Consider the following 16,574-nt stretch of genomic DNA (forward strand, 5'->3'; position numbering starts at 1 on the left):
TCGCTCTGTTATCTGACTCCAGTGCTGCGCCATGTTTATCAAATGTAAATTAATGGGTTGATTCAGCTTGTTAGGTCAGACGTGACCGGCGAGGTGTGTTGACCTCAGTATGTTGCACTCATTGGTATTACTTAAAGTAGCAGGTCAACCTTGGTCTGGTGTTCCCACAGCGTGCCGATCAGAGCTGAGGCGATTTTAACGTGGGTCGCTTGCCAAGTCGTTTGACTGCGTAGACACGCATCGGTTAGCTGTTCCCACTGCCACTAAAGAACACGTTTAAACAGGTTTTTTGGACAGTGGGAAAGGGGTCTAATTTGCAGATACCCTACTGGCTTGTTTTGTTTATATGACCGCGATTGTAGAAAATGAAGATGGACCAGCTAGAGTAGCGAGGTGCGCAAGAACGCTAGGACCCTTTTTCCACCTGGATCCCCGCTCTTTTTCGCCCTCATGTCCCTCCATTGTTGCTTGGCCCTTGCGTTTTTCCTCTTCCTCAATGCCTCGGCCATATCTAGACCCACAGCTAGTTCGTGATTGTCCCTCTGGTGTTGTGACATGGTAGAATATAGCGCAGACCATGCTTCAAAATTGGGCATAAATCAAAACTATCTGCGTCACAGCTGCGACAAGCTAACTGTGACAAACTGCTGTGGAAGTATACACAGCCCTAAAGGAGGACAGCAGTCTGAAATGTAGTCAGAGCCGAAACAAATCGGTTTAAATAACGGCAATGTTAGAGTGGGCAAGTTAAAGATCAGACCTAAATCCAGTTGAGAAGCAAGACTTAAATATGTTACCAGATTCTCATCATCTAACCTGACTGAGCTTCCAGTATTCTGCATGGAAGAATGGGTGAAATTCAATTGTGATTAAATTAATTCAGATTTCAATCTCAAGTGTTTTACAGTGTTTTCTCAGGCACATATTTTCAAGAGTTATGCAAAAAAAAAAAAAAAAAGTTTTTAAAGGTATTATTTTTCTTCCACTTTGCTTCTGACTTACATTAGGAACATTATTGTTTGTCTGATGTTTACTTCACTCTGAAGATTGCCTCTTTCTGTCTGAAAGTGGAGCCTAAACATCCTAAAGTAAAAATATTTTAAAGAGTGATATGAGATCCATCTATGATTTATTCAATCTGCTCTTCTAACTCCACATAGAAAATGCTGTCTCCCTTTGAGCCCACTTCAGATCATCATCATCCTTGATGTGTAAATCCTCTGGTAGGCCGCAAACAACAGCATATAATGCTGAGTTTTCCCTGATGAAGACTTTTTGGAGCCTGTGTTGGCCTCCTGCTGAGGCAGCCTTTGCCTTGCATTTCATCCTTTCATTCAGTCAAACTCACTTAGAGACTTAAACACTGTAAATCAAGAACTTCCAGGATACTTCCTGACCAGACTTTATGGTAATGCTCACCACTTCATCAGCTTTAGCACTGTCTGTTCTCATGTATCCTTTTGCAGTTGTTGTCCTTGGTCTCTGCACTACCCCCCTCCACCCCTACCAGAGGAAGTTTGGGCTGTAAAGTGCGTGTTTTTATTTCACACCTCTTTCTCTATCTCACACCTTTGCTTCCTGGAGTCTCGGCTCCAGTTTAGCGTCTGCAGCACACGCTGAGAGTGTGACTGCTCTTTTGAAGAAGAAAGATTGTTCCTCTCACCTTTGCTGGGGGCGGAGGTGCAGTTTTTTTTTGTCTTGGTTGGCAAAAGCAATTGTTTTTGTGCAGCTAAAGCTTTATCTCAAAGCAGATAGCAAGTAACTTTTGCTTTGACTGAATACCACTTAAATTACTTCTCCAGACTTTTTTGTAACAATATTTTTCTGTCCATTGGAATTGTATTTGGACAAACCACTGCCCCCAATGAAGTAGCAACATGTTTTTCTTGGCAATGTTAATCAGAGTCAGGGAGAAGAAAGAGGACAGTTACAGAAGCATTGCAACTAATGGGTCATCTCTAGAAGGACTGTTCGAAACTTTCTTCCTGCTGCCATTGGGCTTGTTGCTTTTAGATATTTTGGCGTCTTTTTTGTATTTTTCTTTGTATCTTAGCCTTTCAAAATTTGCTTCTTTGAGATCACAACTTTAAACTTATTACATGTTCAGCTTAAGCAGATTGGTTTTGTGATATAATCCAATTCCTAACAGGCAGTTGGCTGACGAAGCAAAGTAGCAACATGAATTATCCATATTCTACCAAAACCTTCATAGTATCCTGGTTAATATACTGCAGGAGATGATTTTACACAAATCTTGGATGCCGAAGTTTACTATAAACATGGAAGGTCTTCAACAGGGGCAGAAAGCTGTTGATCAGAAGTATGATAGAGCTAAAAGCAGAACAGTCTTTAAAGAATGACTGTAAGAGGCTGCAAAAGACTTGAGATTGAGAATTAGGTTTACCTTTCCTTAAAACAGCTTTCCTAATATATAGACAGAGTCAAAAGAATGCCTTTGGTCAGAGCATATTCATGTTATAGAAGGCGCTACTCAAAGTCCAAAACAATTTGTCCAATTTAAATTCAGGAATAGGTGATCATTAGATGTGTACAAAACTGACATTGTGGGTTCCTTTTCTTTACATTGCACTGGAACATCATTTAAAAAACTATCTAAATCATCCTAGTGACGTATGGGGAAGATGTGAAAGAATTGCACTACCCCTACAGTCCAGCAGGTGGCAGTAGTCGGAAAACAAAGGTCAAACAAGTAAAGACTGTATCCAATTGGCACAAATAAGATGGAGAAGGCATAGCTAGTGTATGTTCCTCTTCCTTAGGTTTGTTTCAAGCATAAAAAGTGTTAAAATATTGTGTATTTTAAAATAGAAAAAAACATGCTCTCTGCACGTTTGATATGGTGAGATAGTGGAAGATGAAAGTTCCAGGAAAGATCACCCATAATTGTTGTCGAGTCTTCAATTATGCATTTAAAGAAAAACTATTTTAAAATCCTCAGTTATGTTGAGGTATCACATAAAATACTAATGAAATACATCAAAGTTTGAAGTTGTGAATATTTTTAAGGCCCTCTGGATCCTCTGATCACTATTGTACAAACCTCACCATTTATCCTGGCAGGGGAAAATAAGCCCTGAATGAGAGTTGGGACAGATGTAGCAGAGAGAGCTACATGATGGTTTCTGTGCAACCAGAAAGTAAGAATGCAACGGAAGGAATGAAATTCCTCTCCCAAACCTAACAGACGTACATGTGGAGCAGGAAGTGTTTGGGATTTCTCTGATTTCAGTGTCCTGACATGCCACCAGTAAACCCCCCCAGTCCCCCGCATGCTCCTTTCAATTGGATACCCGACACCTCCTCCAGCTGCAGAGACTCAGTGTGGATTACGGAACAGCGAAGGTCCCTTTTAATTCATTCAGGTGACTAATGGCATCACTGTTAATGAGAAACAATGTGGCTGCACTAATTCATGGAAAATACCTTAATTGTTCCTCAGTTATAGGTTCACATTCCCCAAAGAGCGACTTGTGACACTTTAAGTCTTGAACTTTCTCGTTAGTGAAAGTGCTTTATATGTTTATCCCAACAATAAGAATGGTGAAGATAAGTAGTACTCTGTGTTAAGATAATCAGTAAAAGAAGGTAGGCTCTCCTCAAAAGAAAATGAATTGATGTAACACATTATAAGATTACTTGTTTTGTCTGTCTTTTCACTTTTTATAAGGTTTCATGACCAGAAAAACATTGTTAGAATATCCACATCCTATTAAAACTGGTCATATAAGTGATCCCCTTCCAATGAGGTGGAAGCATAAACAGAGAAGTTACAGTGTAACAACGTATTAAATCGTGTCGCCTCCAATGACACGGGTTAACCAGCTACAAGTGGGCATGTTTGCCTCTTCAACGTTCTACACAAAAGCCCCCAAAAGGTTTTTTTTTTTGGTTCTGCTCTTCTCTTTGCAGTAACTCTACTAAAGAATTCAACTCCATCTTTTTTTATACAGATATCATCTTGAATAATACTCAAATTTTTGGAAGTTGTGAAATATTTCACCAACATTATGAAAAGGCAAAACGGACACCAGACAGTCTTTCAAAGCACATACGACACTGTTAAAACTGCTAACGGATACAGAAGAAATGAGGGACACAAAGTCTGGATTACCAGATACCTATAATGATAATACTTTCTAAGTTTTCAGTAAAATGCTGCAAGTATCCATGAAAATGGTCAATGGCCAGGAGGAACAATGGCTGAACTAATTTATATAACGCATGCATTGAACACTGTCATTCAAATAAAATGGCTCCTACCAGCATTGATCCCTCTGTCCTAGGGTTGTCACGATACTAAACTTTTGAAGTCGATACCAATACTAAGGAAAATATTCGATACTGGATACCATTTTTGATACCACAAGGATAAAAACAAAGACTCCAAAATTCTACAGAAATATTTTCATTAATAAATAAAATACAATAAATAAATACAATAAAGGTTGTATGCTGTCCACAATATTAAGCAAGCGTGATAAAAAACTTATAAAATTAAAATGAAGTGTTCCTTCCTTGGCTATGCTTTACACACATAGCAATGACACTAGCCAAACCGGTTAAGAAACAACAATAATTCTCATGCAGCTGCACCTCTTACAAAAAAAAAGTCTGAAACGGAAAAGTGCACAGAATTATTCAATCACACAGTGTTCTGAAAGTGCATTGTCCTCTATTCTGCACTTTAGATGAATGACTGCTTAGGTGCCACTGGTGGTGGCACTGTTTCGATACTTTTAAAAAGAGTATTGTATCCGGATACGTTTGAGTATCGATACTTTTGACAACCCTACTCTGTCCATTTACCCACCCTTCCACATGTCTTATAAATAAGCTTATAATGGGTTAGGTATTTATACCATTAAAAAAAAGGAGGGATTCCTCTGAGAAGGTAATAATCTATATAATCTAAAGAGTTTGGTATCAGGATCTTTAGGTTGGTCAACCGACGTCCGGTAGAACAGCAAAGGGCGCCTCCGCATTACACACACTCAGCCTCCCTCCATTCATTCACCAATTGATGTTGTCAAAGCAGATCTTCTGCTGGTGTTTCAGCGTAAAAACACACCCAACACACAATCTGCCAACCAAGGGAAAGACTATCCCCTTGAGAAAGGAGGCATTCGGCTGCAAAAGCTCAAGGAAGGGAAATCAAGTCAAGCGATGTGTGAAACCTTTGTAGGAAAGATGATAAACTCCATGCAGCTAAAATTTCCTATTATATCCCTGAATGTTGGGGAAGGCGGGGATGTGTGGATGGTTGAGGCCTAACTTCAGAGGCAGGGCTGTTTCAGAGAGAGGCGGCCTCTTGGTAAAGAAAGGAATTTGTCACTCTGCCTCCTAAACTCTTAAATCTCCTCTAATACACTACAATCAACGGGCCGGTAAGTTCACAGAGTGGCTTTCCCTTCATGCTCAGACTTCAGGCTCTGCTTCGATTTTACGCCTCCTCTCTGGAGATGTAAAGCAATCTGGGCTCGCAGTCCCAGCGACTACGAACTTGTTTGTGTGGTTTTAATTGTTTGTGTGCGGGTGGTGGCGGGGTGAGTCGTACACCTCCACCGTCACTCGCTCCTTCCTCCATTCCCACAGTGGTAATGTTTTGGCTGGTGGCTCCCGAAGTCTTTTGAAGTCTGTGGTGTTATCAGGGTGACAGCTGTGGCAGGAAAGGCCACGGTGGGAGCGCAGCACTACACACAGACATCTAGTATCAGCTGGCTGTTTTGTTTCTCTGCTGCTCCTTCTGTTTCTGCCCCCTATGCTCCCTTAAGTATTTTTGGTCTAAGCTTCTAAGCCTCCATTACATTTACGAATTATTGTGATATGAAAAGATCAAAGACTTCCTGTTGTACTCTCTATAAAATTCTCTAAAAATCATGTTCAACAATACAATGATTACCTTTTGTTACATTTTTTTCTCAACCAAAATATGTTGGTTTCTTTCTAATTTAAGGGACGCCAGTAGAACCCAGAGGCCACTTAACTAGAACCTTCCTAACACCAACACCTTTTCAGTGGTTTTGGACTCCAGTGAATCACAGTGAGAAAAGTAATCCAGGGGGAAGGCATAGAATGAGTGGAAACCTTCCAAGGGGCAGCTAACAAACCTAAATTACTCTAAGAGTGCAACAATGACTGATCCATGAGGTCACAAACAGAAATCAGAGCATCTAAAACAGCAGGCCTCACATGATCCAGTTAAGATTGAATAATTGGGACATTCTGCATCAATGGGAGCTCTAGGACAGATCCAAGATCTTACTTTCCGGGAGTTTCTCAACAATCTGTCTATAGTTGTGGTATTTATGGGCTAACCCATAGGACGTCTCTAGATGTTTGCATTTGTGTACCTTCGCCAGTAGGAGCTGTTGATCGCTAATCGTGTTTTCTGGGTGGAGCTATCTGCATAGTTACAGGTTTCCATAGTGGGGAAATGGTGTCTGCATGGACGCCTCACAGAGGCCAAATGTTCTTCTTCAACCCCAGTCGGCCTCGGCAGATGGCCGCTCACACTAAGCCTGGTTCTGCTGGAAGTTTCTTCCTGTTAAAAGGGAGTCCACTGTCGCTACTACCATGCTTAGTGTGAGGGAATTTGTTAGAGTCAATGAGTCGATGCAATCAACTGGTTTTCCTTAGAAAACTTTGAATCAATTTGACCGTATGATCTGGTGAACTGTAAAGTGCCTTGAGATGAGGTGTTGTGAATTGGCGCTATAGAAATAAACTGAATTGAATTGAAATGTGACGTAATTTGGTTCAAGGTCACGTCCATAATGAGTCCATCAAGCTGAAGCCCAGGTACACACTTGTTATCGAGTGGAGGAGTGATTCAAAGCACTGAGTCCACATCTGAATGGTCCAGGAAAACAGAATGATGGTATTGGGATGAACTAGAAAAATTCTGAAGTGAAATCTTACTTGGATGTTTTGATATAACCTAAAACAGGTGGTTTTTGCTTTAAAACCCTCAAATGGGACTGAGTTGCTAGTACCCAGTTCGATCCCCACAGCCTCGACTCTGGGTTCCTGAGTAAAACCTTTAACCCCTGATTGCACCACGGGTGCCAAACAATGGCAGCCCACTGCTCCCCATGGGGATAGGTCAAAATGCAGAGAACGAATTTCCACATTGTGGGACAATAAAAGGATATGCATTACATTAAAGCACTTCTACCAAAAGGAGTGGCCATATTTCTTCTGGAGTGATGTAAAGAACTCGCTTCCAGTTATGATAATCTATTGCGGAAGGATGGTAATAAAGTTTAGAGGAAAGTTGATTTCCCTCATTGGGCAAGGTTGTTTTAAATAGCTTTTCACCTTTATTAATGAAGTTACCTTTTAAAAACTCCTTTTCGTATTTACTTAAATTATCATTATCAGATAACAATATTAGTTTGACAATCTTATTGTTAATAAATCTGTAGGGTTCCATCTTCATCATGTAAGCAAAGCCTCGCTATAGCTCCCGGAGATTCGTTCATATTTGCATGGGACTTCTGCTGCAGCTTCCAGCGTTATTTTTGAACCTTCTCTCCACACCCCTCATGATGGCTGGTTATATGAGTTATAGTTTTTTTTCTCGGAAGGCTGTCCAAGCCTTAAAGAAAATATGCACGAGCATCAGGTTTTCTACGGCGTCAGCCCTGCATTAATTAGTGAGAACATGTCTTTCAATATGTGCTCTACATGATTGGAGTTTATTGGTACACTGTAACCAGTTTAGGTGCAGATTGGACTCATTATGCCAACTGCTCTGTTTTTTTCCAGCTTTCCAAAAGGTCTTCGTCAAAGTCCTCTAAAAGTTCTCGGATTACTGTTTGTTTATTAACCAGCAAACATTAGAACAGGATTTCTTCATCCAGGTTCTTGGAACCCGCTGCCTTGTATGTTTTGCATGTTTCCCCACTTAAAACACACCTGATTTATATGAATGGATCATTAACAGGCTTATGCTGAACTTGATGGCCTGCTGAGGACGGGATTCAATCATTTGAATGAGCCGCACAACCACACACCAAACTAAATAAGTCTGATGGTACAAGTGGAGAATAGGCAGAGAAAACGTACATCTGGGCCGTCTAATGGCCAAACGCTTTTGGAAATGAAAAGCAAAGATCGGAAACATAACAAATCATGATGGAAGGAAAACGTCCTGCATGATGTAGCCAAAGGCAACAGTTATGAGCACTTAAAGGTGAAGAGACTAATGCTGATACACTTTTTCATCATGGGACATGTTTTCTGGTCAGATAGATTAGACGGCAAGAGAACATTTTGTCCTCAGAGTTGATTTATTAGTACTGCCCATTAGGAAAATGCATTGCTTTGCACAAATCAGCAAAACAAGAGCATGACTCAAATGGAGAACACTGTTTGTCTTCAGATAAGCATTAAATTATTCTCCCAAGCAAAAATCTGGGGAAAAAAATGGAACAAAAAGCCGTTTCTGTTTGTAAAACCCAAACATGTTCTATTTGCACAGCATCTTAAACTTCTTTTATGCCATTGTAAAAACATGTTTTTATTTCTTTTGTCCACAGATGTAGCCGGTGGGTCCGTCTGTCCTCCAGCAGCTTTGGACCTGACCCTGCAGCTCCTGTGTGGGATGTTTAAGCTTTGGGGGCAGCTGGGTGCAGGCATTCTAACCCTAATGCAGTGGCTGATGGGTGAAGAGGATGGCTGCGATGAGGAGGAGGCAGATGAAGCTTTGCCTCTGGTAAGCCTTTTGCTATAGGCCTTAGTTTTCAGATAAAGTATATACAGGTGAATTTTAACACATTAAGATCTCTGTGAGATAAAAGCCTGTAAGCTGTGTTCTTCTTCAGGCCTATTTTAGGGGGCTAAAGCCTCCCCTAAATGTTGTCTCAAACCAACTAATGTCTTTATTGCCAGATCAGCTCTTGCGCCCATTCAATAAGTCAACAGTCATAATGTAAATCGTGGACCGTGTTCGGCTTGCATGCCCCCCATCAATAACCTGAGGGCTGCTCTGCTGGTGGCAGCATTGTTGCCCAACCTTTCAGACCCTGGGAGCTGATTTTTTTTAACAAAAAGGCGATTAGCAACAATTCTGACGACTATTTCCTGTTGTGTGGGAGACTTTGACTGCATGAAAGCACAGATTGCTCTGAGTTTATTGTCTTCAGTGAGATGTGAGTGAGCCCCTTCCTCCTCCAAAACACCGATAGTGAGACGCAGCAGCTTCAGCCCACATCTGCAGAGAAAGAATGGTGACTCTCCTGTTTTCCCCTTAAAAGAAAATCACACATGCACAAAGTTTCCACTAATCCCCACAGAACTAAAAACTGGAATATAGGCGTAAATATAATATTTAATTTTTGATCTTTGAAGCTGCTGATACTCCTTGGATTTAATTTACACACAGCCTCGTCCACTGTGTGCCTTTGTTAATTGACTTTGTTAATTTTAATGACGTAAGGCTGATTTATATAGTCGTAGTTGCTGGTGGAGTTTCTCAGTCATCCAGGTCATCGTCATTCCAAAAAGTTAAAGTTAAAAAAACAAACCACTGGTCTTTGTTTTCCAAGTTTGAAGACGTTTTGCTTCCCATCCAGGAAGCTTTCTGAATTCAAAATGTCTGGATTAGCGTTGAGTTCCAGGCTTTTATAAAGTAGCTTAATTCATGTTCAAATAACTATCAAATACTAGGAATTTTTTTATAAAGGTCATTTTGAGTTAATATTAAATATATATAGAGCACTTTCTGCCTGCCTATGTTGATTTCCCTCTCTCTGAATCTCTCACATGATGTCGTGGGTGGCAGTGGGTACCATCGTTCCATTAACAGATCAACTAAGAGTTTAAGTAGGCTACTAAAATATGGGAAATTGTGACTTTGATATTTCTTTCAGCTAGTAATGACAAAATGCATCTATGAACTCACCCAACTAATGCATACAAAGCTGACTTAAAACAATATTGTTAGGCTACTGGCCTGTGCAGGGTTCAGCTATCCACCAATCTCAATCTATAATGTTCTGTTGTTCCAGATCAGTTGAGGACATAGCATAGCCAGTTTGATGCAGAGACGGAGCTTTGTTGACATTTGTATCTTCAATTAGCTTATTCTCTAATATATTTTAAAAAGGCATAACCAAAGTAAACTCCAAATGGGTGCATTTTAAATGTCAAACCAATCTACTCAAGGACTTTAAACAATTTATTTTTTTTTACTCTTGTTGCCCATGTACTAAAACATCTCACCTGGGGATAACCCCCCAAAAATATAGGTTCCTAAACACGTCCCTGGTGAAGTTCATCCTCAACAAGAGGCCAGTTGTGTTTAATCTATTAATGGTAGAATAGGAGATGTAGAAGTCACGCTGGTTTTGTCATATAGTGTTATGTTTAGGTTGTCTTAGGCTCACTGTTTTTATTGTTTTTTTAAGAAGAACAAGTCCAGTTTTCTACCTGGTTGCTCTTGTTTTGTTCCGCTTCCATTAGCAGACAAAACAGCAGACACCAAGGTCTCTGCTCTCCACCCACACAGTCAGGCTGCCCGTCAGTCCAACAGATTATTTGGACTTTTTAAAAGATAAACCAAGGCCATGGATTCCTAAATATACAGTCATGGTGAAAAGAAAGTACACCCTGTTTCTATTCTCAGGTTTTATACAATAGGACTTAATGAAAATTATCTGTTTTGTGTTTTATTCAGGTTCTTAATAATCTAAAATTGACTTTTAGTGTCTACTCTGTAATTATTATTTTCTGTGATGGAGTAAGAAATGTGATGGGGTGGAGAAGGGTTGAATAGAATCAGTCAGAGAAAGTCTGATTATTGTCAACTTTCCATGAGGTACATTCAGTGCATTAACAACCCTGACTTGACTTTCATTTATTGTTGCACTGAGATCTGTGATTCGATACCTTTGTATAAAATAAAGTGGTTTTATTGGTTGCTAAGCATCCCATTAAAAGAACTCCACAGATATTCCCCCAAATTCAAACTGCAATAATCCGAGGAATGTTGACCAAAGATCATTGTGTAAAACTCATTATGCATATCTAATTATAAAGTTCAGGAAAAGACAGTTTTAAAAATAGACTGAACAATGACAGCTTGTCTAGAAAGGCCTCCAGGAGCAGGCCTCTACTCTCTGAGGACAATGTAGCGGCAGGTTTGAAAATTTGACTTAAATGAGCCACAAGAATTCTGGAAGAGTCTGTTTGCAGCAATAGTTTCATATCAGCAAAAATACAATAAAACCAACTACCATGCATGGTGGCAGTGGTGTAATGATTGGGGCTTTTAATGCTCAGCTCCCACTGTTAGCATGTTCTGATGGATAAAACCTTTAAATTAATCAGCGCATAATCTGTTTCATAGGAACAAGATATTTATCATCTAACAGGTTCATTTTTTATTTATTTATTAACATTGCTGTCTGCGTTCTACGGCTTAAAAATGGTTTCTCAGAATAAGTCCGGCTTTAAACAAGGTGATAAACTAATGTAAGCTGGGTTCAAAGTCCAGTCTACTTAACCTGAGTCCTTCCTGCTGTGACCAGGATGAAGAGGACTTCCTGTTTGAGAAGGGCGAGCTGAACCTTTGGGCCGAGCCGCTGCAGTGGGTGAAGCTGCTCCACCGGCATCTCTGCTCCCTCATCGACACGTTAGAGCAGAACCAAGGAGCTGGAGCTGTGGATCCTGACCAGCTCCTTCACTTTCAAACCCAGGCCCGGAACAAAGTGCTCATCTCCCAGCAGGCTCTGAACCGCCTGCCAGGACTGCCGCAGTTCTCCTCCACCATGGAGCACGCTCGGCTGACGCTCCGCCACCACAGGGCGGAGCTGGCTCTGGATGCGCTCTCTAGGCTCACATTAACCAGTTAATTCATATTTTTAAGTTTTTATACATTTTTAAACCTGTTTTTGCTGCTGCTTTGTTTTATTTCACAGTTGTGTCTCACTCATTAAAGTTATTTTTTATTATTTGTTTTAACTGAAATGAAACTGAATCCCATCCTCCTTCATAATCTGCCAGCCAGACTGAATTTTATGAAGATTTTAGTTCACAGACCAACAAATAACTGTGCATAATATTTAAAGGATGACAAAACTTGTTTTTAAATAAAAGAAAGAAATACCGAAATATTGCTAAATCTGTGTTCCCCCCCCTCTTTTAATCTGATACCCCTAAATAATTCCAGTGAAACCAGTTGCCTTCAGAAGGTCATTTAATTACTTTATTCTTTGGTTTTTTTTTTTTTTTTTTACAAAATCAGAGACCAAGAAACTCGGGGTGAGTTAAAGTAACAGAGTTGTGTTTGATCATCACCAAACAGCTTCAAACCTACCAGAACAAAGGAAGGCCACGTAAACCCACAGGCTGTAAAAGGAGAGAAAGAATCAGGGAAGCAGCCAAAAGGTCAGGGGACATTCTGGACATTAGGATGACTAACAGACATGCAAATCTACCAAGCTTGTCTTGATTTTGAAAGAAATTAAAAATAAAATGCCAAAAAAAAAACATAATTCCTGTTCTAAAGCAAGGAAGTGGCAGCATCATGCTGTGGAGATGCACATCTTTAGCAGATGGGTGATGTGTGGAGAAGAATGCTGCACCAAAGTGGTGCAGAAGGTGGAATATTTTTGGTCATATCCAATGAGAGCATCAGGTCTCAGTAGTTAAGGTAATGCATCATTTCCCTCATTTTACACAATGCAGATCAACTGTACATCCCAGTAAAACACAGTGATCTGTCTGGTTGAGACTTAACCGAGCATTAAATTGTTCTAAAGGTGTAAAAAATAAGTTTGCTGGAAGCTGATTTTGTGAGGAGGCCATACGAATGATCAAACCAAACCTTGTGCCAAAGCGGCATTCTCAGCGACACTCTCTCTCTCTCTCACGCACGTCTGTTAGTTTGAAACTAAACGAGTCGCCGCCTGAAGCTGGACTTCAGCAGGCTGATCTTTATGGGCCTGTGAGAGTGAGCGTTTGCGCTGACACGTCACCAGAGCTCCATTTAAGTGCCGGCCTTCTCTAACGTGTGTTTATACGAGGTGTTATTTTGCTGGGAGATTTAATTTACAGCAGGATTCTTCCCACTGGCCTGCGTTTTTAAGCTTCCCTCTAGTTTCGCCGCTTATGTAATTAAGAGGCAGGCACAATGGAGCTCTGTCCTCTCTCGCTCTCTTTGTGTCTCGGTGTGGACATGTTGCCCTCTCAGGCAGCTGGACCCTGCTCTGTCCCTGCTGTCCATGTTCCCTGCTACAGTAAAACTGATGTAATGTTTTGGAACAGACAGACGTTCCCCTTCAATAAAAAGCGAGCCCTGCGACGGGCTGAGCGGCTTCTGCAAAGGGACATGTTCGAGGGATTTCTCAGGATCCTCGCCGTGTCCGTCCTCCACATTAAACTATTGTCCTCCACTTTGCAGAACCCAAATAGTCCCGGGGCAGCCCTCAGACTAATTTTAGGGTTGGTAGTAGTAGATTCCAACCTCTTATGTCACTTGTTTTTCCCCTTGTTGCTATTTTCCCTTTTTTTTTTTCCTTTTTGAACCAAACCATTCAGTACTTGAGCGTATTTTCAGTCATGTCGTAAAGAGTATTATTGTGTAACCACTCCTTGAATTATGACAATATATGTGTTGCAAAAACCAGCAATTTCTGTGATATGTGTGGCACTGGGTTATTTTTTTATGGCCTCCTGACTGTAATATCTGCCTTTTAGAGCCTCATCCTTTGCTGCCAACTCTGCAAAATTCCACTGTGGGTTTCAGTTATTTATTTATTTTTTGTTGTTTTTCTGAGACATTTCCAGGATAAGACTAAAAAAAGATTAAGATATTTCATTTACACTTTAAAAGCAAGAAAAGCGTTTATCTCCCAAGCCTATCATTAGATCTCTATGACATCCTGCAACCCTTAGTCATCTTACAGCATTTTAGCGTTTTATCAGTACTCTGGAAAAAATATTTCATAAGATTTTCATGACCATAAGAATTAAATTGGAATAATATTCAAATTAGACATGCACCATTACAGTTAGTTTACTGTATGGGAGTTTACTTTGTAACATAGATGATTAAAGTTTCCCAGAAGCTATAAAAGCCATCTGCTGAGCCTTGACTGGGTGGTTTATCTTTTCCAGACTTAATTAAGACATTGTGGAAAGTAGTACGAGGTGGAGGCAGATGATCCTTTATATTATTGTTGGAAAGGAGCCATTGCTTTGCTGTTAAGGAGCTATATTACATTATTTGACTGTTTAACTGAAGATGTGTTCGACCAACACTGAGTAGTTTATAATAGGGAAATAGAAGGAAAGGATATATGGTTTTCAAACTTAGTTTTTTACAAAGAAAAAACTGGAAAGTGTGGCAGAAATATGTACTGATGCGACTTCACTCCGTCTTTAAATATCAGCCAGATTCTAAATGGTGAAAACAGTCCACAGGAGTGTACTTTGATCATAAAGTAAATCCAACTTTTCTGTGACTTTTTGTTAGGGAATATTGGAATAACAAACAAAAGACAGAGGTAACTCTGGAGGAGCTGCAGAGATCCACGGGAGAATGTGCTAACAAAATAACTATTAGTGATTGACTCCACAGATAAGATCTTTATGGAAGAGTGGGGAGAAGAAAGACAGCAGATGTCCTGTTTGCAGTTTGTCCCTAATACTATAGAGCAGGGGTGCTCAAGTCCAGTCCTCAAGAGCTACCATCCTGTAACTTTTAGATGCATCTCTTCTCTAGCACACCTGAATCTAAAGCTTCAATCCCCTCATTTAGCTCAGCAGAGGCGTCATAACGAGATTCAGGTGTGTTAAACATGGTTGCATCAAATAGTTGCAGGATAGTAGCTGTTGAAGACTGGAATTGAGCACCCCTGCTGTAGAGTATAGGGAGATGGAGTAAAATGTCCAGTTTGCTTTGCTGTGAAACATTGAAGGAGGGAAGACGGGTGGAGGAAACCTGTTGAAGGAATACAGGGGCAGAGTTTCACCTTCCAACTTCAAAACAGTTTATATCAAGGTGTAAACCTAAAGGCTAATGTGTTTAAGGCATTAGCCGTCATTACATTTGAGCTCAGTAGAACCTGTCTGCATTCACCCATTTCATTCAGGTTTGTTGGACCAGACATGCGGCTAAAATACGCCAAGCGCCAACCCTTGAGCGCCGGACCCAAATAGAACTGAGAATTTGTGGCAAGGCTTGAAAATTCAGCCTCTCAGACATTCTTCATCCAGCCCAGTTTAACTTAAGAAAGGGGAGACCCATTGGTCTGGAAATGTACACTTATGCTTTAAAAGACCTGCAGCTTTAACTTTGGTTCAAGTTGCTTCTATAATGTATTAACATGGGGAAACTTTATAATAAAGGGACAACACTTCAGATTTTATTCTATTGTATTTACATTTTACCATTTTATTAATCCTAGTAAAACTGGAGTTTGTAATAACATGAAAATTTCAATGGAAAATAAATACTTTTGGATAAAAATGTACTATTTTGAGGGAATCAGTTTTGCACACAATGTTTTTTGCTTTTTAAGAAATGTCTGACTGAACATCCCTATTAAGAACTAAATTTAATTCACATGATCGCATCTATTCTTATATTGAAGGGCTAGGAGATAATATAGAGACTAAATGTTTTGATTACAAGAGGGAAATTGTGTGAGCATGGCAGGTAAAATCATGTTGAAAATGTGGCTTTTTGAATATAGAAGCTAGGTGTAGGTTTGCTCTCTAGGGGGCAGTATTGCTCTGCTGTTCCACACGAAAACTGCATTCCTGCAGTCTGAGCTCTGAGACAGAAGAGGAAAGTAAACAAGTGAGTGAGAGAGGAAAAAAATGGGTTCCTACTAAATAGAATCATGCATGCATTTTTTTTATTATTACAAATCAAAATCAACTCAAGGTTTAGTTTTGACACATGGTTTTCTTGCAGTGTGGAAGCTGATTATGCAATCAGGGGATTCTAAAAATTGTCCCGCATTCTTGTCTGGACTCTTCCTGGCCCATATTTGTGGTCTGACCCCATCCACGAGGAGAGAGAATGGAGGAAGAGGGGGGGCACACAGTTTCCTTCCATCACAGAAACATGCATCAGCTCTCCAGCCAGAGGCTAAAGAGGGGGAAGGTTCAAATCTCCAGGACTTTTTCTCCCCTCTGTCATTTAAAATGCACCCATTGAGCTCTTATCTTCACAGTAGGACCTCATGTAAAAAGATGCACTTCATTATAACGACAGGCAGTGTTTGCATGGAGATCTTTCTCTGCAGGGTTGCCAGATTAGGAGGGGAAGAATATAAACACATTTTTATTTTATCAGTCTAATTACTTTGTATTATAGCCCTTTGTTCTTCCTAAGGATGAGACTTGAAATTCCTGTTTCAAGTGCAACCAATAAGCCTGAATTAATTCACATTAATTCATGTCAAGATTAAGCCTGATTGCTGCCCTGACCTAAAAAAAGGAGTTTTCACCTTTGTTTTGTAAAACCTATTGCAGCACTCATATAAAGACAATCTGCAAGGACACAAAGTGACATTGCAATGATTTTTTTTTTTTTTTTT

General features: G+C 40.1%; 1 protein-coding gene across 2 annotated transcripts in view; it reads left to right on the forward strand.

The window, feature by feature from the left end:
• thada (thyroid adenoma associated) overlaps positions 1-12,419 on the forward strand; it is a 121,901-nt gene extending 109,482 nt beyond the window's left edge. The window contains exons 35-36 of one of the 2 annotated variants that reach the window (XM_015373666.1): positions 8,562-8,737; positions 11,553-12,419. In XM_015373666.1, coding sequence (XP_015229152.1) covers positions 8,562-8,737; positions 11,553-11,876 — 500 coding nt within the window. In that variant the 3' untranslated portion in view covers positions 11,877-12,419. The remainder of the gene's footprint in view (positions 1-8,561; positions 8,738-11,552) is intronic. The other variant, XM_015373665.1, reaches the window with a different exon arrangement.
• The last annotated feature ends 4,155 nt before the right edge of the window (positions 12,420-16,574 follow it).

The sequence above is a fragment of the Cyprinodon variegatus genome, unplaced genomic scaffold, assembly GCF_000732505.1.
Source record: "Cyprinodon variegatus isolate N-32 unplaced genomic scaffold, C_variegatus-1.0 Scaffold90, whole genome shotgun sequence".
Classification (NCBI taxonomy): Eukaryota; Metazoa; Chordata; class Actinopteri; order Cyprinodontiformes; family Cyprinodontidae; genus Cyprinodon; species Cyprinodon variegatus.